The sequence below is a fragment of the Dasypus novemcinctus genome, chromosome 13 (assembly GCF_030445035.2).
Source record: "Dasypus novemcinctus isolate mDasNov1 chromosome 13, mDasNov1.1.hap2, whole genome shotgun sequence".
NCBI lineage: Eukaryota > Metazoa > Chordata > Mammalia > Cingulata > Dasypodidae > Dasypus > Dasypus novemcinctus.
In genome coordinates, this window is record NC_080685.1 from 49,622,016 (window position 1) to 49,648,712 (window position 26,697).

The 26,697-nt window shown below is 39.9% G+C and overlaps 1 protein-coding gene across 2 annotated transcripts in view; it reads left to right on the plus strand.

The window, feature by feature from the left end:
- The first annotated feature begins 17,066 nt into the window (after positions 1-17,066).
- Positions 17,067-26,697, plus strand: part of FMO1 (flavin containing dimethylaniline monoxygenase 1) — a 31,647-nt gene continuing 22,016 nt past the window's right edge. The window contains exons 1-3 of one of the 2 annotated variants that reach the window (XM_071207572.1): positions 17,067-17,191; positions 17,456-17,598; positions 25,927-26,115. In XM_071207572.1, coding sequence (XP_071063673.1) covers positions 17,467-17,598; positions 25,927-26,115 — 321 coding nt within the window. In that variant the 5' untranslated portion in view covers positions 17,067-17,191; positions 17,456-17,466. The remainder of the gene's footprint in view (positions 17,192-17,455; positions 17,599-25,926; positions 26,116-26,697) is intronic. The other variant, XM_004454719.5, reaches the window with a different exon arrangement.

The window sequence follows — 26,697 nt, forward strand, 5'->3', positions numbered from 1 at the left end:
TCTGAGTAAAGGTGAAAGGGAAGAAAAGTTAGGTAGAAGCATCCAAGCGGAGTGTGCAGTCTGAGGAAGATTCAGATAGTCCAGTGGGGAGTCCTCAAGCCAAAACTGGTCATGAGAGGAATCCCAAGTCTTTCTGCCATATTGAGTCTTTGAGGGAAGCAGCTTTTGGGGAAAATGGCCTTAGTACAAGGACAGCAAAATATCTCAATCCCAGCAACTAAGGCTGTTGGTCAATTATGCTCCCTGTAGTTAGAGATCTGTGAAGAGAATTTTCATGGCTGCCATGGCTTCATAACATTATTTTTGTATTTTTTTAATTGATTGAATTATTATGGGTTTTTTTTCTTTTTTCTTTTTTTGGTTAATTTACTTGGTTAATCATGTTGCTTCACTTCCTTTGTCATTCAAGGCTCTCTATACTCTGGCTCCAACCTATCTTTCCAACCTTACCTCCCACTATTATGCCAACCACAACTGCCATCCAGCCAAACCACATGACTCATTATTACAGAAAGACCCATGGTTTTGCCATACACTATTCCACTACTGCCTCCCCACCTCTAATAGTTGAGATTCTCTCCTTCCTGCAAGGCCTAAGTCAAATGTTATTCTCCATTAAGCCTTTCTCAAACTTTCCAGCCAAAATACATCCCCTCTGCCTCTGAATTACCAAACCACTTCTTTTAACTTTGCAATATATGTTTGTTTTAACTCTGCAATTTTGCCTTTTCCTATTAAGTTACTTTTAGAGTCTCTAGAGAAGTCACCTCAGCTTTCTGGGATTTCTCATTTGATAATACAAGAGGGGGTCATATGATTTCTTTTTTTTTTTTTTTTTAAGATTTATTTATTTATTTAATTTCCCCCTCCCCTGGTAGTCTGTTCTTGGTGTCTATTTGCTGTGTCTTGTTTCTTTGTCCGCTTCTGTTGTCGTCAGCGGCACGGGAAGTCGGCTTTCCTCACGGGCGCACTCCTTGCGCGTGGGGCTCCCCCACGCGGGGGACACCCCTGCGTGGCACGGCACTCCTTGCGCGCATCAGCGCTGTGCATGGCCAGCTCCACACGGGTCAAGGAGGCCCGGGGTTTGAACCGCGGACCTCCCATATGGTAGACGGACGCCCTAACCACTGGGCCAAAGTCCATTTCCCATATGATTTCTAAAAGCCATCCAATCTAATATTATATGAGTCTAATATAATTCCTCTACTAGACTGTAAGTTTCCTGATGACAGAACCACATCAATTTTTTAATGATAGTTAAACAGAATGCCATTTACATCATGTTCACTGGCACTAATGACAAGGCAATTTTCTGCCCAGAGGCCAACAAATCCAGCTTCTGAAAAAGACAGAATAGTATACTTGGCACTCTTCAGGATGATGCAAAACTACAAATTATACTTTGGAGCCAACGGATCACCACAAGTCATTGGGTCATTTTAGGAATGGAAAGAACCAAAGAGGCTTCTCTCAGATGAGAAAACAGAGGCCCAGGGAAGTTGAAGTACTGCCCAGGTCACAATACCAGCGAGCATTCCTTCCACTGCCAAGCCCAAATAAACCATTGTAAGGCTTGGCCGCTTTACTCTTGTGGATGAAAATTGTGTATCTAGAAGTTGTATTTTTATACCAAAATGCCTATATATGCTATATATCCTGGAAGATCTTAATTATAACTAATAAAGAGTTGTATTGTTACAGAATTCTATACTTTCAGCTCCTCGACAGCAGAACGTGACTGTGTAAGAGCATCAGTTGCTCTTTATATTCAGATATTTCAAGTTTTAGCAAACTAAGTAATCTGGATAAAATAGTAAAAGCCACCATTTACTGACCATTGATTATGTTCTGAATGCTTTAAATAATTCAGTTTTGTTGAATTATATTTATTCCTGACAATCCATTTTACACCTCTGAAAACTCAGGTTCAGAATAGTTTAATGACTTTCTCAAATCATGTGACTTCTGAGTGCGGCCAGCCGGATTTTACTCTAACTCTGAAGCCTGTACTAAATGATGGCATACACACAGTAAATCCATGTAAAAATATTATGTATTATCTCTGTATGCTGCACTGTCTATCTTATATTCCAGATAGAATATCATGTTAATTTCATTCCCTTCTTATATATGAAAAGTAGAAACTGGTGCCCAAGGACATTAAAGAGTTGATGAACTACAAGTTGTCAAAGAAGATTAAAAAATGATTTTAATGTTTTGTGTCTAATAAGGCAAGGTAACATTATATCAATGTTTGTATTAATAAACATTCTATTACTTCAGATATTAAGGAATCTGAATAAAAATGGGAACTGCATTTGTTAGGGAAAATAATCTCACAAGTGCCTGGGGAAAGAAGGAGACTTTGAGGGACCCGGGTTTGGGCAGAATGGGTTCTTCAGGAGAAAAGGGAAAGACTTTCAAGTTATTTGAGAGAGGAAGGAAGGAAACTAAGAACAGAAAAGGAGAGGAGAACCAGTGGATAGCAGAATGCTGTGTAGAGTGCAATGTGACCACTCCCTGTAACCCTTCAAATATTCAGCAAAGTTACTAATTCCCCCAATATTTAGTGGAGATAGAATTTTTCATGGAATAGAGAAGGAGCTAAGCTCCATGCTGAGTTCTCAGGTTCTCAGGTTGCCTGCTAGAAAGGTCTCTTAAAAGGTCTCTGTATTTCATAGAACACCAGCTTGGAGTTCTTACTCCTACAAGACTTATAACATCTGGGTATCCCTCTTAAGCAAGGGGATATGACCTGCAGTTTATTCATTCATTAAATCTGTTATTAAGCACCTATTATATGCCAACCACTGTGCTATTCCTGGGATACCAAAATGATTAGGAAAAAAAATGCGTGAAAACCCTTGCAGTTTAGATAATTTAATTGATTCTGTTTTGTATTCACCAGCCATTTCTACATTCATTTGTTTCTGTATCCAGGGGTTATTTACTAAATGTATAGTATTTGCAAGGTATGTTAACTAGACATAAATTTGTGTCCTTCAAAAAATGAACTTTTAGTGAGATACAGAGCTTCTACAAAAACAAAAACAAAAACCTAATTAGCTCTTATAATCCCCCAATAACAGCAAACACAAAAGAACAATACACCCAAAAATGAGCAATGGACTGACAAGATGTACATTAGAGCTATATTAGACAGGGTTCTGTATTGCAAATAACAGAAGTCAATTCTGCTATCTCAATAGGGGATTCTTGGAGGATAAGGCTGATCTTGGATGGGAGGCTGGAGGTGCAGGCTTGGGAGAAAGGTGGGAACCAGGAGGGTTGTGGACAACAAAAACAATCTGTCCCGGATATCCCACTGCTTGTACACATCACCACCCATGAACGAACACAGTTGTCACTGTACCCTGTTGCCCCTTCTAGTGACCGTTACCACTGCTACATGCTACCAAGAGCTAGTCTTACTGCCCCTTCATCTTTGCATCACTTATCAAAATTGTAATTCCCTCTCAGGAATTTCTTTTTAAATTCCAACTGGGAACATCAAAATGACCAAGCCTGAGTCACCTGCCTGAGCACTAAATAGAAATGAATGCAGTAAAGGTGGATTTCCCAGACTTGGGGCTCCAAAGTTCAGAAGGGCTCATCATTTGGAGGGTTCCTCAATATTAGGAAGAAGTTCCAGAATCTAAAAGAATATCACACAGTAAGTAGTTACCATTTGAATCTGAAGTAATGATGGATATGAGGCTCTGAATATTATTCTTTCTCCATATAAGATTACTTAAGTATCAAGGGCCAAGGATTGAATGGGGGACCTCATGTGTGGGAAATCAATGCTCAACCACTGAGCAACAATCACTTCCCTGAGTTGGTTTTATCATTTGCTTTGTTTGTGGTCTGTCTTTGTTTTCTCAGAAGGCACCGGGAACTGAACCTGGGACCTTACATGTGGGAGGCAGACACTCAACTGTTTGAGCCACATCTGCTCCCCTACTTTGTTCTTTTGATATTTATTCTACAAATATTTAGCAAACACTTACCATGTCCCAGCATTATTCTAGATACAGAAGGGCGTAAATACAAGTGACAAGAATCTCCTCTCACAGAGCTCATACCTGTAGCACTGACAAAGCACTTCCACAAATACTGTCTCACCTAATCCCCACACAACCTTGGTATGAATCAAATAAAGTGAGAATAATTATACAACTCTACAGATAAGAATGCTAAGGAACTCTGATTCTTTGCCAATGTCCTTTCTTTTTTACCCCAGTATACCTCCCTATTCTAATTATGTCACCATGAAGGCATTTCCTACCGATTATAAAACTCCTTGGGCAGACACAGGATAGAATGCTATAACTCACTGTTGCAGACATCCCCACAAAATTCTGATCACGCTATGAAGACATTTAAGAAGATGTCTTAAATAAAGAAGGTGGCTGCCATTTACACCAGTCCTTAGAGACAGAGGTGTGAGTCACTGAATCACCACTGCTGGCAGATAAAAAGACCCATTTCAGGCAATGGCCTCCAATAGGAATAGTGCTTCATCCAACTCCCCTTTCAGTTATCATTCTGCAGTTGTATCCTCACAAGAGGAGGAACAACAACCTCATTGTGTAAGAACTTAAGGAAAAATCCCCTCACCCCTTGGGTACATGTACATTTTAAGAAGAACACTAGGGGAAGCGGATTTGGCTCAACTGACAGAGCATCACCTACCATATGAGAGGTCCAGGGTTCAAACCCAGGGCCTCCTGACCCTTGTGGTGAGCTGGCCCACACACAGTGCTGATGCACGCAAGAGTGCCCTGCCCTGCAGAGGTGTCCCCCACGTAGGGGAACCCCACGCGCAAGGAGTGCACCCCATAAGGAGAGCCACCCCATGCGAAAAAAGAGCAGCCTGCCCAGGAGTGGCGTCGCACACATGGAAAGCTGATGCAACAAAAAGAGACACAGATTCCCGGCGCCACTGACAAAAAGTGCAAGCAGACACAGAAGAACACATAGCAAATGGACACAGAGAGTAGACAACTGGGGGGGGGGGGAGCAGGAAAGGGGAGAGAAATCAATAAAAAATAAATCTTTTAAAAAAAGAAAAAGAAAAAGAACACTAGGAGTAAGGCATCTGCAAAACACCTGTGAGGACAGGGAGACAACTGATATTTTTGGGGGGGGGGGAGAATTGAAACACAGGGAGTTGTGGTTGTTTTTTATCAAAGAGAAAGAAAAAATTACCCTGGGCCAGTCCAGTTTAAGACTAGTATTAGAAGTAAGTAAATTCTATGCTCTCTTTCATCTCTACAATTCAATGATTCTGAGTATGGAAAAGGAAGGGAGATGAGATGCCAGAAGATTTAAAAATACAATGAAGGAGTCAAAAAACATCCCTCTTTTACATCAATCAGGAAAGGCTAGGTATGATGCATTAATAACTCCCAATTCCCTACAGCTTAAAATAACAAGGATTATTTTTCTTTCATGCTATGCATCCATTAGGAGTAGGCTTTGCTCACCAGGGTCACTCAGGTATCCAAGCTAATGGAACAGCCACAGTGAAAGCTGCTGGTCACCATGCTGGAGGAAGAGAAAGTTCTGCAGGGTCTCACACTAGCTATTAAATGCTCTGGTCTGAAAATGATGCATGTTATGTGACTCAGTTTGTTGACCAGATCTAGTCACATGGCCCCAGCCAACCACTAGAGGGTGAGGAAGTAACATCCTAACATATGTAGAAAGTCCAAAATAATTCCTAAAGGGTACTATTGCCTACCAATCTGGCTTCTCAGAGGCTAGGTCCACATTAATAAAGGTCCTGGAAACACTTCCCCATCCCTTGGCCTAAAATACAACTTATTGAGAATAAGCTGTAAAAATAGAAAATGAAAATGCCACTTAAGGCCAGGCTTCTCATTTTTAATTACCACAAGTCTTTTAGTAATTATGGAAAGTGAGATGATATAATCAAGTGTTCACATTTATACTCAACCAACACTTCAAAGTTCTTTATTTCCATTTTTGTTAGCAGCATGCCTGGTAAGGCCCAGGGACCTCCTTGGTTTGCACCATATAGACATCATGTAAGTGCCTAAGCATTTGGGACATTAATTGTGGCCCTGCCTCTCAAAGTGTTCCTGACATATCATCAAACACACTTTGGCTTTTAAAAACACACTGAGGGACGTGGATGTGACTCAGGCAACTGAGCTCCCTAGCCTGTCACACGGGAGTTCCATGGTTCGGTTCCAGGTGTCTCCTAAAGAAGACAGCAAGGGAAGTGGAATTGGTTCAAATGATAGAGCATCCACCAACCACATGGGAGGTCCCCGTGTGGTGAGCTGGCCCACGTGCAGTGCTAATGCATGCAAGGAGTGTGTAGGGCAGCCCCACGCGCAAGAAGTGCACCCTGTAAGGAGAGCAGCCCCACGCAAAAAAAGCACAGCCTGCTCAGAAGTGGCACCACACACATAGAGAGCTGACGCAGCAAGATGATGCAACAAAAAAGAGAGACAGATTCCCAGTGTTACTGACAAGAATACAAGTGACACAGAAGAACACACAGCGAATGGACACAGAGAGCAGACAACGGCAGGGTGGGGGGTGGGGGTAGGGAAGAGAAATAGATAAAAAATAAATCCTTAAAAAAAAAAAAAAGAAGACAGCAAGCTGGTGTGATGAGTAGGTGTGGCAAGCTGACACAACAAGATGATGCAACAAGAGATACAAGAAGAAAAACATAATGAGAGACACAACAAAGCAGAGAGCGGAGGAAGCTCAAGCGATTAGGCACCTCTCTCCCACACTAGAGGTTCTGGGTTCAGTTCTGATGCCTCCTAAAGGCACAGCACATAGCAAGTGCAAACAATGAGGGGATGGGGAGAAATAAATTAAATAAATAAATAAATAAATCTATTTTTAAAAAATCAAAAACATATTGATAGGGAGGCAGATGTGGCTCAAGTGACTGGGCTCCTGCCTACTGCATGGGAGGTACGTGGTTTGGTTCCTGGTGCCTCCTAAAGACAACGAGCTGGGGCAACAAGCAGGCATGGTGAACTGACAGAACAAGATGATGCAACAAGAAACACAAGAAGAAAAAAATGTAATGAGAGATACAACAAAGCAGGGAATGGAGGTGGCTCAAGGATTAGGCACCCACATCAGAGGTCCTGGATTCAGTTCCCGGTGCTTCCTAAAAAAAACAAAAAAGACAACAGGCACAGCAAGTGCAAACACCAAGGGGATGGGAAGAAATAAATAAAATAAATCTTAAAAAAAAACACACACATTGATAAATAAAACAAAATAAATAAAACAAAACAAGAAAAAAAAACACACTGAACTATAATATAGTCACGAAGGTTTATTTTCTGGGTAAAAACTAAGCTTCAACATCATCCAAATATTATCATTTTCATAGTACATGAAGGAAACTGAACTCAACAATGCTGTCTCCCTGTCAAGTATTTAATAACAGGAAACAGGGCAAGGGATGAGCCTGAAAAACAGGCAACATGCTAAGTGATACACAAGGCCTTCCAGATGCAGAGCCAAGGGTGTGGCTCCATCAGATACTGACCAGATGGAACATCAGGAAAAAAGATGTATTCTTCCAAACCCTTCCACTGCTCCGGTCTTATCAACCTCTCCTGGAGTTTGCTCTCTGTGCCTATGGGAGTCATTTCAATATTATGAATCAATAATCAAGAGACTATCTGGAAATGATAGCATCATCATTATTACTATCACCATCATCATCATCGCCACGGTCAATTAGAGTATTGACTATGTACAAGACCACTTTACAAAGAGTATCTCATCTAATCCTCACCACAAGCCTCTCAGGCCAGTATCACTGTGCTTAAAGTGAGGAAACTGAAGCTGAAAAAAGTGATACAATTTGTCCAAAATTACTCTGCTACTGAGTGGTGAAAACAACATTTGAACCCAGTACTTATGACCCTAAAGGCCACACCCTTTTCATGTAAAGGCCACCCTTTTCAAGTGCTTGGAAAATAGCCTGCATTTAAAAAGCCTTAATAAATTGAATTTAATAATGTGGTGATATATTGTTTTTGTTTGCTAAAGACTGCCAGGGCAATATACCAGAAACTGTTGGCTTTTACAATAGGGATTTATTAACTTGCAAGTGTACAATTTCGAAGCTGAGAAAAATGTCTGACTAAAGGCAAGAGGCAAAGATCTCTCCCCAACAACCAGCTGCTTCTGGCTTCCTCCAGTTTCTCTGTCCAATTCCACTGATTTCAGCTTCTAGCTTCCGAACCCTCTGTTTCCAGAGGTTTCTATCTCTGCACCCATTTTTTTCTCTGTATATTCATCCCATTCATAAAGGACTCCAGTAAGAGGATTAAGTCCTACTCTGCTCTAGGTTTATGAAAGGCTAGGTTTACTTCGGCAATATTAGAACAAATATAAACTGAGAGAACCTCTCAAGAATTGTAATAGGGCCAAAACAAAGTTGGTGGTCTAAATGCTTGTTAGTGATGTGGTGTTCCTATATAGTTAGTGAAAAATTTGGGTTATTTGTAAATGAAGTTTGTTTTCTCTTAGGAAAATGGGCAGCTTTTTCCAATCTGATATATTTTTATGTTAATCTTCACAGTTTGCCAAATACCTAGTTCTGGAGAATGCGAGCAGTTAACATTCCTCCAGAAATGGTTCCAAAATTGTGTATTACTTTGTTTCTTTAACTTACCTAATTTATTTCCAGGACCTTTACTGAAGTGGACCTAGACTCTTGAGAAGCCAGAATGAATACCTGAATAAACCACCCTCCTTGAATACTGGGATAAACCATGCTCCACTTTTAATCCTTTTATTTGAACCCTTTTGCACAATATAATGAGACCTCTGACAAATTACAAGGAAGTTCTTTGGTATTAATCTAATTTTAATGTACTGATGAAAACCAACAACAAAAACAAACCTGCTTTTTCATTTTCTTCAACAAAGTAATGCAATTTTTACTTTATTTATCCATATGAAATTCCAGCGGTTATTTACATGGTGTTTGTATTGTTAGGTCTTTAAAACAGTGTTTCTATCTCTCATTTGTAACTGCATGCACTATTCTTGAAAGTAAAGCTCCCTGAATTGTTGTGTGATAGCGTTTGTACTATTGTATGCACAAATATATAGGAAGGTTAAAAAAACTGACAAAGTGTTTAAAAAAATAAAAAAGACTCACCCTGGGTTATGCCTTACTAAAGTAATCCAATCAAAAAGCCAGTAACTGAAGTGATCTAATAATTAAAGGGTCCCACCTACAATAGGTTCACACCCACAAGAATGGATTAATTTAAGAACATAATTTTCTGGGGTGCACAGTCTCAAACCACCACATATATGATTTAGAAAATAATTTTCTCCAGATGTGGAATGGATCAAAACCCTTAAAAGTGAACCCATGCTGTATAAGCTGTTGACATGATTGTCTTATTCCATCCCTGCTGAAGAGCAAAACTGATGAATAATGAGGATGGTATTATGATTCTCTAAATTAATTTACATTTTGCTAACAGAAGAGTGAGTTTAAAGCGCATAGCACCAAAGAGCCTTTCTCCTAGCATTTCACTGTTGTAGTTAATAGACAAGTTAAAATAAAAATGGCATTTAACCTTAGGTTCCTAACTCTACGTAACATTCCTTATCTCTCAGCGCAGGTTCATCCTGTGGGCTGGGAACTGGCTCACGCTAAGTCATTTTGATTTCTGCTGGCTCCAGAGTCCTAAACGTGGCAGAGTCATCAGCACAAGGAATTACAAGTACATAAAGTAAATAGATATAATCTCCAATTCCTTGAGATGAGGAAGGTGGGGCCCAAATTCTTCCTATTTTGTTATTGTGTATCAGGGAGAGCCACCTCCCCCGATACCAATCCCTCTGTATTGACCCTCAGGAGTTATAAATCCGTTCCCTGCCCAAAAGTACAAACATAGACAATAGTTTTGGGATTTGTCTATCAAATTTTGGTGTTTGGTACTAATGGGGAGAAAAAGGCAAAATCCCTTTGGAATCTGACTAATTGGTAGGCTAGTAAATAGTCCTATTTTCTGTTTTTAAAACTGTTTCATGCTCCAGTCCATATATCTTTTTTTTTTTGTTTTTAATTTTTATATCATTGCCAGTCCTTTTTTTGCTAGTCCCTCTCCCAGCTAAATAATGGGGATTTTAATGACCTTGAAGACAAATGATGGTGGTGATCCTACTGACTGGATGACCTGTATGTTGCTCATGTGTCACTAGTCATGGGGACAAATGAGCTGTTACCTCTAAATGCTTTTCACTTTGGTGTAGACAGCTTACCAGGTACCGAGTCTCCAGAAACATAATCTTACATTGCATTTAGCTGCAAGATCACAGGATGACTTTGCCTAAGTCTCTTTTTTGTCCTTCTTAGTGTAATGTTTTTAATTCTTGGAGATGTTGAGAGGATTTAATAAAGCAAAGGATATAAAGTAAGTTTAAAAAAAAACTGGTTTTGAGGATAACTAGGTATCCATCCAATATCTGTTTTACAGATGGAAAAAAGTGACTCTCAATCCTTGATATTCCTTAGAATTTGTAACTAGCAATGCAGACCGCCTGGCAGGATTTCCATTATCTGACAGTTGTGGTCAGGATTAGTCTTGAGAGATGGGGAGCTGCTACTGGAGGACAGACATCCCAGATGGTTCTGCTCACACTCATTTCTGCTCAATTGTTCTCAGAGGCTAAGTGGGCACCCTCACCCCATTACCATCCTGCTGGATCTACTAACTGATTAATCTTGAACTGCCATGGCCCACTTAAGGATACGTTATCATTGTGCAGTCTGTGCCAACCAGTATTCTAAAACATTTGCGTGTGCTAGAAAGGCATAAGTATGGGTAGAGGGATGTGTTGAGGGGTGAAAAATGGATAAATAAAGACTTGATATCATTCCAACAACACCAATGAAGATGGCTTCCTAGTAAATATATAGATAAGTGACAGACTGGAAACAGTTAAGAAATATTTGCTATGTTTACCACTGGGCTTTGATACAGGATATTTTGTATTATTCCAACACCAACAGATAAGGTCTCAGGGACAAGATGAAAATGTCCATAAGGCAAGACTCTAGCCCAGACGTTCCTAAACTAGCCCTTATTGTGTGAGTAATCCTTCAGGTGCCCCAAGCCATCACTCCTCATATTAAGAAGTCAGGTCCAAACAAGTCAATAAATATTTATGTTCTAACAATTTTGTAGCTATCTGAAAAAATAATACACATAAATTGAAAGAAAAATCCTATTTTTATTTCATAAATCATCACAATTACTTAATGGGAAGCATGTGACTGTTGAGCAGGCACTGTACAACTTCTCAAACCTTGGAATCACATGGGATATTGCCCCTTCAATTCCTGTTCCATCACCTTGGTTTTCATACAGATCATGCTTTTTATCATAATTGCCAAAAACCCAGTTTTGCAAGGATATAACATCATCAAAAGGAACACAATGACATCTAATATTAAAACTCTGATTTTCCTCAAGCTAACTGTTAGCAGGATGTTTACAGACCTCAAATATCACTGAGCTTTCCTGGAAATTTTTAAATAATGCCTAGAAATTGGTAACTTGGGTGCAAGCAACAGTGATCTCCCAACTCAATTAGCAATTTGTGTTACTTAAGTTATTTTACTTTTTACATTTTATAAATTCACTTTCAGCTAGTAAATTTAGCCAGCCTACCTTACTAATGTAGTACTACTTTCTTAAACCTTATTACTTATTTCCTTCATCTGGGCAGCTTCCTTCATTAAAATAATAATATACACTTTTTTAAAATTCCAGCAAAACAATGGTCATATTTTTAATGACTATTTGCATAAGGAGCAATAACATCTTAAATGTTAATTTTACATGAGCATGTGATATAGCACTCTAATATAATTAATGGCATTAGTTTACTGCTCACTCTAATAACATTTTCTACTGTGTTTTCAATCTCTCTGCAGAAAAGCAAGCAGAATCGCTGATTAGAAATGAATTTTAATTAAAAAAACTTGAACAGATACCAAAACATTTTCTAAAAAGCAATTCTTTACATTTTTAAATTCACTTTGGTTTCATATAATTATCAAAATTCGAACTAGTGGTTGGAAGCATTAAATTTATTCAGTGACTGAACGCTGCATTTACCATTTATTTGTATGCTTATGTGCTCATGTTCATTTTTCCAAGCTCAGGAACAATACAAATGAGACTACAGTGATAAACCAAGCAGATTTGAGTGAAAAAATAAACTAAAGGAAGAAAAGTAAAACCTTTCAGGCTGACTTTGAAGCCTATTTTGTGCTCTTCTTTTCTCTTTTCCTTTTTCCCATTCTCTCATCACTTCTTTTTTTTTTTAAAGATTTCTTTCTTTCTTTCTCTCCCCTCCCCCCCCCACCCTGGCTGTCTGTTCTCTGTGTCTATTTGCTGCGTCTTTCTTCTTTATCCGCTTCTGTTGTTGTCAGCGGCACAGGAATCTGTGTTTCTTTTGGTTGCATCATCTTGTTGTGTCAGCTCTCCATGTGGGCATCGCCATTCTTGGGCAGGCTACACGTTTTTTCGTGCTGGGCAGCTCTCCTTATGGGGCACGCTCCTTGTGCGTGGGGCTCCCCTACGCGGGGGGACACCCCTGCATGGCAGGGCACTCCTTGCACGCATCAGCACTGCACATGGGCCAGCTCCACATGGGTCAAGGAGGCCCGGGGTTCGAATCGCGGACCTCCCATGTGGTAGCGGATGCCCTAACCACTAGACCGAGTCCAACTCCCCTCATCATTCTTATATTTCTCTATTCACTTCCTTCACTTTCTAGAAGAAAACTTTAGATATAAATTCCAAGTTTTCAACAATATTTCTGATTCAAAGTATTCTATAAGTTTGTCTCTATAAAAACACCCAAAATTATCAAGGCAGATATCCAGAAAAATAACAGATTAAAAAAAAAAAACTTTGAATATGTGAAAATAGTCATAGGAGAATCATTTACATGGGCCTAGCTTGTCCCAAGTATTACACAAAATGCTTTCTTTACATTACTTGATTCATTCTTCTAACAAACCTCTGAGGGAAGTTCATCATCTGGTTCCCTTTTAGGAGGAGGAAACTGAGACACAGAAACATAAAATTACTTACCTAGAGTTACACCACTGGTAATGTGCCAATAAAGAACTTCAAGCCCAGGTCTCTAACTTGTATTATCCCTCCAAGTGTCCCACGAAAATCTCAGGAGAGATTTACTGCTCAGAGAAGGCTGCCTGCATTTGGCCCATATACAGTGGTAGCCTGGGAAGAGTACTTCTATTTATTACACATTTGATAAGAGCAGATTTTTTGAGGAAGGAATCTCTGACCCAGGATATTAGTTCTGAGCAAATAGTTGCTCAATTATTATTTTTTTTTAAAGATTTATTTTATTTATTCCTCTCCCCTTTCCCCACTGTCTGCTGTGTCCATTCACTGTGTGTTCTTCTGTGTCCACTTGCATTATCCAGTGGCACTGGGAAACTGCATCTCTTTTTTGTCACGTCATCTTGCTGCATCAACTCTCTGTGTGTGCAGCGCCACTTCTGGGTGGGCTGCACTTTTCTCACATGGGTGGCTTTCCTTACAGGGCACACTCCTTGAGTGTGGGGGACCTCTATGCAGGCACGCCCCTGCATGGCACGGCACTCCTTGCACGTGGTAGCAGCACTGAGCGTGGGCCTGCTAACCACACAGGTCAGAAGGCCCTGGGGATTGAACCCTGGACCCTCCATATCGTAGACAGATGCTCTATCAGTTGAGCCACATTTGCTTCCCAGCTCAATTATTTTTTAACATTATTTTAACTGTAGTATCATATATTCAACACAAAATTTCCCACTTTAGCCATTTTAAGTATACACTTCAATGGTATTTTAATTACATTCACAACGTTGTATTCCCTTCACCACCATCTATTTATCAAGGGTTTTTCATGATCCCAAACAGTAAACTCTATACCTATTAAGCAATAAATACTCATCCCCTGGTATGCTAATCTATTGTAATCTCTGTGAATTTGCTTATTCCAGGTATTTCATATGAATGGAATCTTACAAGATTTGTCTTTTATATCTGGTTTACTTCACTCAACATAAAAATTTTAGGGTTCATCCATATTGTAGCATGTCTCAGAACTTCATTCCTCTTTATAACTGAGTAATATTCCATTGCATATATATATAATTTTGTTTATCTATTCATCCACTGATGGTTGCTTGGGTTGTTTCCACCTTTTGACCATTGTGAATAATGCTGCTATGAACCAAGTACTGTTCAAGTTCCTGTATTCAATTCTTTGGGGTATATAGCTAGAAATGGTATTGCCAGTTCTATGTTTAACTTCATGAGAAAATGCCAGACTGTTTTTTACAGTGGCTGCACCATTGTGCATTCTCATCAGCAATGTACGAGGATTCAAATTTCTACTGCAGGCCAAGCCTGATGCTAAGAGCTGTAAGAAATTCAGAGACAAAAAAAAAAAATCCTGCTTTGAGGGAATATATACCTTTATGTAGAGAGAACACTAATATATATGATCAATTAATCAATAAAATAATGCAGTTCCCTGTATGAACTATGCACTGTAGTTCCTCTAGCCATAAAGAGAATGCCAAGCTCACTGTGAAGTCAAGCAGTTACAGATGTTCTGCAGACCATCTCCAGCCCTTACTCTCCCCGCTCCCTCTCTCTGAAGCACACACTTCCTCCCAGTCTCTACTAGTTGAAATATTATTCATTCTTCAAAGCCTGGAGCAAATAATATTTTCCCTGTGTTGCTTTCCTACCACCCCCCAAAGTCAGAACTCTCAGTACCTACTTCCCTCATCTTTTGTTACAATTTGTAGAGACCTCTATCTTGGCACTCTACCTAGAATATTGTAATTATTTCTTTTCAAGCCTGACTTTTATAACAGACTGAGAGCTCCTCTACAGAAGGCATCATGCCTTACTCATCTTTTGCACTAGGGATTGGTTCAATAAGTGTCTGATGCCTAAATTTATCAGAATGAATTACGGAATCTCAGAGTTGACAAGATCTAGAGGTCATTTAATTCTATACTCTACCTGGTCTATTAATCTCCCACTTACAGTATCTCTAATAATTAGCCATCTAGGCTCTGCCTAAACAAAGCTAATTTCAGAGCTCGAGATGCTGAAAAGTGCTTATACTGAGCTAAAATTTGCCTCCTTGCAAGTTCTTTGATTCCACCACTTGTCACAGGTCGAATCCTTCTCTATATGACTCTTCAAATATTTAAAGGCAGAAGTTTGTAATACTGTGTCAGGCCCTTAGAGTAAGAGTCAACACAGAGTCAATACTGATATCCTCTTTTGCAAAGTGAGCCCAGGACAATTCACTTCCTTGCTCAAGGCCTCCTGAGTTAACTCTTCATTGAGCATGGTTCCTGGCTGGGCTTCTCTCCAACAGGGCACACAATTGGAGTGTGTGCATTCTTTCTTACTGAACCAACAACAGTTGTTTTTTTTTTTTCAATCAGCGATATGTACCTATATACACACCATCCTAGGCAAGGACATATACAACGCTGGTCCCTTCTACACCAGGAATCCATCCCTTTTGCCCTGGAACACCATCCCAGCAAGTAAAGCAAGAAAAACACTAAAACAATCCCCCTGCTGACCTCCGCACTAGATTGAATGTGGTCATTCTGGGACATCACCCCACCCTCTTTCTCAATCTAGCTATAGGAAATGGCTCCTCACTCTCCCTTACAAACGGGACCTGCTTTGTTTCCTGATTTCTTGTTGAATGTATGAGTAAGGTCTTGCTATGATCAGACCTGCTGTCTTAACGGAGCCAACATGCTTCTGGGTGCAGCTGCAAATATACTGATATGCACAATCCTCTCTCTTATTGCCTATAGTAATTTTTCCCATAAAAGAGGCTATTCTTTATTGAATGCCTACTATGTGCCACAAAAAGTGAATACCACTAATATCCCAGCTAACAAATGAGGAAACTGAGGCCTGAAGAGGGTAAGCAATTTTCCTCTGTCACTAAACTAGTCAGTGATAGAGTAAGATTCCAAAACCGATGTGTCTGGTTCTGATACCCACATTTATTTTATCACATCAGCTGCCTCTAAATGTAGGTAACTCAACTCCTCTAGAACCCAGGAAAGGGGCAATTATATAAGGCTAGGACTTCTAAAATGTCCATCAGGGTCTAGAGCATGACTTCCCCGAAAGGGAATCTTCTAGCCCTTCCCTACTAAATTGTATCCAGTAGTCTGGGGAAAAGAGAAGAACCAGTCCATATGACAGAGAGGATATAAGCAAAAAAAAAAAGTGAGCCTTTCCCTTCATTCAGAGTATTTATTGAGCATCTATTATATTATGATTCAAGTGCTGTCCTAGACACAGGGGACACAGTCATAAACAAAAAACATGAAGCCCCTCGAGCTGAGCTGCTTATATATTAGTTAGCCAGTTCTCTCAAGCTCCCAATCCTAAAAAGTAAAAAATGCATATCCAGCTGTGAAACAAAGAAACAGTAAATGTTTAGTGAGACTATGTTTGAGGGGAAAGGTGGGTAGTGGTGGGCATTTCTGGCATCTACTATGATCACAAAGCCATAACCCTAGTGCTTTATAAATGTACAATCTTGGAATGGGGGAAACTATCACAAAACCAGATCAGGAAACACCCTCATGATTTAGAGCTAAATATCTAGGCAGACCAGGAATGCTCTAGGAAGGAACAGAAGAGAAACTCACTGATGTGAAAGGCAGAGACCAGTTTTGAAAAATGTTTTTAGAATTACAGTAGCTTACATGTAGTGAACATTTACTATGTGCCAGGAACTATTCAAAAGCACTTTGCTGGTTTGCATGTGTTAATTCCTTTACTTGTCACAAAACACTGTGAGGAAGCTACAATATGTCTGGATGCACCAAGGGGTTAAATAACACCTCACAGTAGTGACTGACAGAGCTGGACTTTAACCAGGCAGCCTGGACCCACAGCCTGATTGCTTAACCAATGTAGTGTACTGTTTCTCAGTATTCTTACAAGCTGTTACAACAGTTGTGCCAAGTGATCTGCCAACCTGTGCCTATAGTGACTGTGCCATGTTCCATGGAGGTGAATCAGCATCAGATTGACCAAGGAGGGACGGTTTTCCATTACCTTGGGTAATGTCACCCCTCTAATCTGAGCTTCATTTTTGTGTATTATCAACAACTGTACTAACATTTGGCACCAGCTCCAAGTGAGGGGTGGAAACGTACAAAGAATGGGGGTTAAACCAGTGACCTGAGCATTTGGCACCAGCTACAGAGGATTCAAACTGAGCAAATCTTTTAATCTTCCAAATTCTTTTTCCTGGTTTGCTAGAGCCTCCAAGGAGTGGGTGGGGCTTTCACTTGTGAATAAAAAGCTCCCCTTCATTTTCCCAGCATAGGAGAACATGGCCAAGCGAGTCGCGATTGTGGGAGCTGGGGTCAGTGGCCTGGCCTCCATCAAGTGCTGCCTGGAGGAAGGATTGGAGCCCACCTGCTTCGAAAGAAGTGAGGACCTTGGGGGGCTCTGGAGATTCACTGTAAGTGGAGTTTCAACAGTTTTTTCATTGTTTGTCTATCGGAAAATGGTTTGACCAGTGCAAAAAGATATATGTATTTATTCTACAAGGGAAGAGGCTTGAAATGTCCCCTGAACAGGGGTCCTGGAATTGAGCTTGGGTAGAAGGTGCATCAGATGCCTTACAAACCTTAAACTGAGCCAAGAGAAATGTTTCCAAAGATGCCCACAAAGGGTGGAAGCGGACAGAGTGACTGGGACAGGACAGGACAGCCCAGGACAAGGTGAGCCAGACCAGAAGCAGGGTGTCTGAGGCAAGGTCAGAGACTGCAGTGCATGAGACAAGAGTGTAAAAGCAAAACTGGAGTTCCGTGCCTGCCTGTTAGACCAAACCACTTTTACCTGCTTCTTTCTAGCCCTGCCCTTTCTGCATTAGTGGCTCACAGCTCAGCGCAGGATGAGTTCCATACTCCAGCCCCTGCTGTCCAGGCAATTCCAGCCCATGCCAAGAATAATCCAAAGTAAAGAATATGGATTTGGAGATTTTTCTCTTTCCCTGAGCAAAAGATAAGTAATAGTCTCAAATCTCAGCAGGGCTAGAGCCTGAATCAGAGAGGGGCAGGAGGAGAAATGAGTGGAGGGGACTGTAAGGCCCATCTTTGCGGGGCCTGGGCCCTAGAGGATCACAGAGGCCCTTATTTGGGGCCATCAAAACCCCAAGCAAGGCAGGGAAAGCATTCTGTGAGCTCCATGGTTCAGCCAGGGAAGCATTTGCAACAACTATCCCCTTAGCTCCTACTTTCCCCCTCCTTCTGGGGGAGAGAATATTTCCCATGGGCTTTAAATTGCCTAGAAGAAAGCTATCAGGAATAGTGAAAAGGAGAAATGCATCATATATCCTGACTTGAGAGCCCATGTAGGGTAAAGAGAAAGATACAACGCACCTCCACGTATAAAAGGGCTGTAGAACTGGAATAAAGTTGTTTCGGTTTTTTTTTACCCAAGTTAGTAATTATTTTCTAACACAATGAGCAAAGCTCCAAAGTGGCCAAGGCTCTGGTTCTGTCACAACACTCTCAGCATGGGCCAGTGAGGCACATATAAAGAACTGTGTGCCTTGAAAGTGACCAATGCATACAGATCCTCCTAAAGAGGACTAAATTAAAGAATACATCTGTGCCCAAGATTCAAACCATATATTTTCCAGAATGATGGCAGAAGCCTTATGCCCATGCCGTAACTTTCCCCTCTCAGGCCCACTGAAGACGCTGCTAATCAAGATACCTTTCCCCTGGTGTGCCTCAGAATCCTTCTCAACAAACTACTCCAGACAAACACTAATCCATCAGAGTTGGGAACTGGCTGGCAAGATGAAACCGCCCAATTAGAGGGGTAATTAGTAGATTTGATTAAAGTAATCTCAGTCAAGGCTAAAAGTGAGCCCGAATACCAACAGCTGTTCTAGTCTCTTGGGACACCAGACAAAAATGTTCCTTATATAGGCTGCAGACAGCTATTAATACAAAAAACAAACAAAAAAAAAACATTGATCTAAGAATCGAGAGAAATCAAGATTCAGCTGTACTCAACCGGCTGTGTGACTTGGGCAGGTCAAACACCTTGACATAGAGCACTGTCTGGGACACAGAAATGAGAAAGACTCAAGCTGCCCTCAGGGAGCTGGGTCAGGCAGATGGAAGAGGGCTATGATTTTGTCAGAAAACAGTGTTGGGTGTTTAAATGTGGGCAGGGTAATGTCCACTTGAGGGAAGCCAGGGTAAATTTCATGTAAAAGATGGCACTTGACAGGCTTTGAAGAATTTTAACAGGTAGAAGAGACTGGGTGGAAGATATTAAGGAGGAAACGAGTAAAGAAAGAGCACCCAGACACGTTTGGAAAATAAAATAGCTTATTTTATTATGTAAAAGGAGTAATGGGAAGGGAGGAGGGTGGCTTGAAAGCTTGGGTGAGGGATTCACACCCAACTTAAAAGTAGGGATTAAGGAATAAAATCAAGGAGATTTCTTGTTTTTTAATGTTTATTTTTGTTACATTTGTTTTGTTTGCAAGACGGGAAGACCCCAATTTGTTTGGAGGCAAAGAAAAAATATCCAGACAATAGAAAAAGATAGAATATGTAACTCCAACTTGGGGCAAGATCCTGACAGAAAAAGGAAGGGGTGAAAGTGTAGGCACAGGTGGAAGGGTCAGTTTTGGAAAGGTGTAAAGACACATTTTCCTCAGAGACTGGAGAGGAAGGTCAAGTGAACAGTGAAGAGAAATTTTGAGGTAGAGGGGAGAGAAGATGAAAGGGTACACACCAGGTGCCTCAATTCTTTCAGGAAAATATGGCTTCTGTGGAGGGTGAAGAAGGGGCAGGGGTAGTGAATGGGGTTGGAGAATTGAGAAAAATAAAGTCAAGAAAAAATACTATGGAGAAGGTGATAGAGCAGCAAAAAGATGAGTACAAGGATTATCAAGCAGTAGCCGAGGTAAAATTGTGCCTAATTAACCAATCATCCACCTCTATTACCTCATTCATAAAGTGAGAACCAGCATGAAAAACAGATAAAATCCAAACTACTGAAGGGCTGGGAAATAGGAAAACTCACTTCCATCCTTCTTCAACAGCCCTCTCTTGACACAGCAAACCCTTAGGCATCTCTGCAATACTTGGAGAGCCTGAAAGAAAATCCCCAAGTTAGGTGACCTTTAAGGTATCTCTCAGCTCTAACAGGGTATGATTCTCCTGGGTCTTTTCTAGAGATATCTCTTCCTCCTCTCACCCCAACACACACACACAAATACACACACATACACACACCACAAAAGGTTGGTTAGAGGGGTCTTTACACTCAAAGCAGGGCTCAAAACTGCAGAATGAAAGAGCTAGCTCTAGCAACGGCTGTGCTTGCCAGAAGGTGTACAAAGGGGATCCTTGGTTTCTCTTAGGAATGGAAGGAGCCATTATGCAAAAATAGAAAGGCAAACGAAAGAAATCCAATCACATATGGAAGCAGTTTCCATTTCCAAATAAAGAGGTAGTCCAAAGATCAAGGAGATGGTAAATTACAGGACTTCAATGGACACTCACCAAGGAAAGCTGGTTTCTCCCAGCTACCACAGGCTTAAACAAAGAGGAAATGGCCAAAGGTCGGAAGGAAAAGATAAGACATATTTGACTTCATTGGCAGGGGGTGGAGGAAAAGAAAAAGAAAATGGATATACTGATAAAGAACCCACTTCTGACCACCAACTTCAGTTGGGGCAGAATACCTTTGCCACAAACAACTCCCTCAGACCCTTTAGAGGGAGAGGAGGGTTAGGACAGTAGCAGTATAGCTCAATTACCTCAATTGTAACTTGAGAAACTGCTCCATCACTAAAAATTAATATTTCTTGTAGAGAATTTTAGTACAGGAGAGGTCCTTGAGAAGTTATAGCCTTTAGACAGAACCACACTGACATCATCTAGAAGGGATTAACCATCCTACACTAGCAGAAAGGTTCTCAGCTTCTCTCTCCCCCTCCATCCTTCAAACTCCTGTAATGTATTCCACAATCTAATAATCCTCCCTGGGAATGATATTCTTCCTTATGTGCACCAAAGTCATCTCCTCTGCAGATTCATTCTTTCATTTATTCAACAAACACCTTTGAGCACCTACTATATGCCTTACATGCCACACATTTTTGGACTCAATGAGGGCAATATAAAGTTTAAAAATACTTCACTCCCTTAAATCACTGACTAATTGCTCCTCAGCTATTTTCTTTAGTCTTAGTAAACCAGATTTCTACTCTTTCCTTAAAAGCTCTTCTAAAACTTCAGTAATCTTGGTAGGTTTCCCTTTATCCACATATTCAACAAACATTTATTAAATTCCTATTATCTACAATGGTGTACACCTGACAGGTGCCTGCCCTCATGAAACTCATAATCTTGGGTTTCTTTAAATCTCCTCTGAGATTCCTACAGCTATTCTGAGTTGTAGATCCAAGAACAGGGCTTGTCTTACACAGGGAGAAGGGGTGACAGAATAAAATAAGGTCTGGCTGTGGTAAGGAAGAAGAAAAGAATATTGAAATAATTATTCATGGAGAACAGTAGGTGTGAAAGTACTAGAGAGAATGTCTCTATTTACGAGTGACTGTCATTATAATTTTACATACTACTTTGAGAATGAGATAGGAGGGACTTCTGACCTGACAAAATTGTCCTCCCATTTCCTGTACTCCTCTCTTAATGACACCAAATAAAGTAAGTTCAAGAAAGGAAATCTCCATGGTAGTTATAGAAGAATATGAACAACAGATAACTTTTATTTAAAGCTTACCACACACTGCTTTTTAAATGCACTGTATCATTTCAGTTTATCCCAGATGATACGTGCTGTTATTATTCCTATTTTATAGATGAGGAAACTGAGACACAGAGAAGTTGAGAAAATGTCCAAGATCCCCTTGCTAGAAATTGGTTGAGCTTGAATATGAAACTAGGCAGTCTGACTCCAGGATCCATGCTGCCAACAATTATGCCCCATGCATTTTCAGAATCTGTTTCACAGCTCAAGAATGAGGACAGGCAAATCCCGGACAGGGCTCTGGCTCGTGAGGTCTGACCAAGAGTCCCAGTAGGTGATGGTGACCTTCCCACTACCCTGCAAGATCCAAGTTGACCAGGGAGCCAGAAACCCCTCCATTTATGCTATTGCTATTTTCCTTCCCTCTGCAACCCATCACCACTCTTCTCTTCTCCCCTCCCACTCATGTTTCCCTTAGTGAGAAAAAAAATCTTCCCGAGTGGTCCCATCAACTCTCAGGGGGCATGTGGACATCACCACTCTTCTCTTCTCCCCTCCCACTCATGTTTCCCTTAGTGAGAAAAAAAATCTTCCCGAGTGGTCCCATCAACTCTCAGGGGGCATGTGGACTAGGGGCAACTGACAGACCCACGAAGGGACAATGCCAAGAGTGGCTGCAGCCAGGGGACTGATAGAGTCTGGGATTCATTAGGGCAAAATGCTAACTGGGACAACACTGGAGGGAAGGGCTCAGAACCTACAAATACCATTCACAAGTGGCATGGATGGATCCAACTGGACCTATATGCTAAAGACTCCAGCTCTTGTAATTTTCCATGAGAAACACTCAGTAGAAAGAGAGACAAAAGCAAAGACAAGGTCTTGGATTCCACCCTAAGACTAATTTCCCATCCAAGCCACAATCTCTCAACTGCTAATATCTGTGATATATTATTTCACAACTGGCTTCACTGTTTCCTGAAGGCATTTCTCCTTTCTGCCTTTACAATTATTTTCCTAACTTTTATAAAACCAGAGTTACTTTTTTTCTCTTTTTGTTTGTGCATTCATTTGTTTTAAGGTCCCATAAATTACATGGTTCTCTGGCTTATCCAATTCCAATGAGTCTCACTTACTCTTTGACATTTAAACAAGCCATTACAAAAAGCTTTAAAATTTTTGAACCTCTCTACTCCCATAAGCAGTATATAGTATATACAAACAGTATATAGCATACACTAAATTTAGCCTTTTGCTATGGTGAACTAGAAACTGACAGCATTAACAATAAAATAATATCCCCTATGTGATGCTCTCAGTTGCCAGAGGAAAAAAAGAGGAAACTTTGGCTCTTTATTGACCCCAGAATGTGTTATAATTGATGCTTTTCTATTTATACTGCACGTGCTTCCCTTGCTTTTGCCACACTTCTGTTTGCAGCTATTTCTATTCCCTTTTTTATGTATTATCCAGAGGAAACCTAATGGCTGACTTGACAGAATCAAATTTTATGTTCAGTTCTAATGCCTATTCAGGTATACAGATATTCTAAGCTGCTCTAAAGCCTTGCTATTCAAAGCATGGTACACTGGATCAGCAGCATCTACGTGAGAGTTCATTAGAAATGCAGAGCCTCGGGTCCTGACCAGACCTACTGCATCAGAATCTGCATGTTAGCAAGATTCCCCAGGTGATTCCTATGTACACTAAAGTTTAAGAGCACTGGTCTAAAGAAATGTGCATATCAAATTCTCTGTAGAAAATTGTTTTTTATTTCCAATTTATTACATAGTAATGTTTAAAAAATACAGTAAAAATGAAATGAAACAAAAATACACAAAATACAAATTCGTATTTGTATATTTAGAGTCAGAAGACAAAATTATCTTCAATAAATATCATTAAAATATAATATAAAATAAAACAATTACAAAAGGGGTTTACATCATGCTTTGAAAGTGGGCACACAGGCAATTAACAGAGATAATCACTATTCATTATTAAGCACCAAACAAGCAAAACATTATGCATAAAACAGCAATTCTCCATATTAAACACTAGTGGGCACACTTTGAATATTCATAGTGTATATTAATATTTAAGATTTTTAATGCAACAAATTTGCTTCATGCTTGTCAATTTTTCTTATCTAGATTAGACTGAATGGATAATGTTTATCTAAATTGTTTCTAAGTTTTGTTTAATAACACTCAGCAGAGAAGGGAGGCTCATAGAAATAGGCTGATAGGAATGAAAGAAGGTATTTTAGAGAAATTTCAGCAAACCACGGTATCTATTTTTTAACTGCTATCCAAAATGAAGAAAGTAGAAATATATTTTTTAATTTATCTTCTTCAATCTGGCAATTGAAGTTCTAATAATTTATCCTGTAAGGCTATAATTAAATATAAATGATATTTCAATGAAAGAAAATGATGCCAGATTTTATGTGCGTTTAGATAATAACTGACAAACTAACCTAAAAATACCACACACTGTAATGTAGTCTTACTGGACCTGACTAATACACAGTTCAAATCCCATGCAAATCATCATGTGAGTTAGATAAAACCAAAATTGATCTATGTCCTATTCAACAAACAGGAGTCCCCATGCTTAAATAATGGACAATGTCAACTTACTGCTATAAAAGTCCGTAAATATTTAAATTCAATTTCCATAATTATTTTGCCATAGACAAGTAACAAATAGCTTAAACTAGTACCAATCTGCAGGCTACACTTTTTAGGAACACTGCTTTAGATCTCCCTGCAGAATATAGGATCACGATTTAAATAGCCATTTTTCTCAGATGCCTGTTGGCTTCCAGTTTTGTGGATATATTTAGGAGGTTTGAGGCTATCAGACGTGGAGACACAGATAAGCAGGATATTCTGTAATAACCAACTCATATAAGTTGAGATCAGTAACTAATTCAAAACACAGAGATATGCTTATAACTTTATTATCTGTGACAGCCCTACATTTCATGCACAGCTCATTTCGTACCCTTTGGGGGAACAGAGTAAGCCCTTTCAGTTTTTGAGGTTTATGTTTCTACTTGTTTACACAATAAATTTATATATATACACACACACACATATGTATATATGTATATATCTCCAAGATGGTAAATATTAAGATACTAAGGACATTTCCATTAAAAGTAGGAGAAAAATTCACCATAATACCATACAAAAAACAGGAGCAATGTGTACTAAAGATACCAGAAAAACTGTTAACTGTTCAGCCTAATGGTAGTCTTATGAGGTGCTAATTTTGCTAATTATTCAAGTTGAAAACAGAGGTGTGAAATTAGTTAGTGGTGCTCTATGCCCACAGTTGTCCAATCTGGGAACTTCTGACCCTTTTCCTTACCCATGCCCTAAATGCAATTAGTCTCACAATCCAATGGGTTCCATCTTACTTCCGCCTCACAAATTTCCTGTCTCAGTCCCATCTTCCATTGCCTCCACTAGGGCCTTCATTAGCAATCAAGTGGATTCGTGTTTCAGGTTCTTAACTAACCTCCCTACTCCTTTTCCAGCCCCCTCTAATACATCTTTTGTAAAAAGAGAATGATTTTTTTAAAATTTAATATCAATCAATTCCACACTTAATACTCTTGGTAGACTTCCATAACCTTATTATAAAATCCAAATCCCTTAGGTTTAGATACAAGATCCTTCATAATCAAACCATAATCCTTTCAACAATACCTATGAAGCCAAAACATTTATCCAACTTTCTGGTTTTTGTCTACCTCCATATTATCCTGTACTTTGCAGTGATACCATGTGAATCTGGAGAGGTGAATTGGTCCCAGTTTTGTTAGCACGTAATGAATGAAATTGAAATTCTGGTCATGAAACTCAATTGGTGCTCAACAGTCATCATCTCCCCAGTGCAGGATAGCAGATCCCATTAGACAGGTTGGCAGGTAGCACTTCTGGTTAATGTTTGGTTAATGTTTGAATTTCTAAAAACTAACCTCTATTTCCTGTGTTTGTGTGTGCGTGCATGCATATATATACTGTATATACAGGAATATGTTGAAGAAGGCAGAGCCAGTCTCTACAAGTCTGTGGTTTCCAACAGCTGCAAGGAGATGTCTTGTTACTCAGACTTTCCATTCCCAGAAGATTATCCAAACTATCTGCCAAATTCTCTATTCCTGGAATATCTCAAAATGTATGCAAATAAGTTCAACCTCCTGAAATGCATTCGATTCAAGGTAAGATGCTAAATAACTGTTAGTAGTCAGGGAGTATTTCCTATATATTTTCTATGTCTCCCTGTAGCCTAGGCATGGGCTCTGTAGATGAGATGATCAAGTGCAAGATTGACACTTGACTGGATTCCTTTTCCCCTTGGACTCATACCCCAATCCAAGTAAATCTGGAGGTAGGAGGAGAGTGATACTTTGTATTTGTGTAAGGACTCATGTATAAAGTTTTAGTTTGAAATACTCATATCCAAGCATCCTAAGGGACCTAAAAGAGATCAAACCACATTTCCAGGTTGGTCTAAATCCCTGAAATAGATACACTGACAACTCGTACCAGCTCCCTGGATACTCACCCCCTTTTTCCTCTTTCTTTTTTTTTTTTTTTTCCTTTTTTCCTTCCCTCTCAGGAAACATGAAAATCCAAGTGTTTCCTTTCCCCTAACTCCCTTCTCTATCAGAAATGGGGGTGGTGAGAATTCATAGGGAATTACACAGAGAAATTGGCATGAATAAGGGTCACCTGACCAGTTTTTCAAGGAGTATTTCATCACACTTCCTTATCCTACAAAGGACACAGGAAAAATAAAG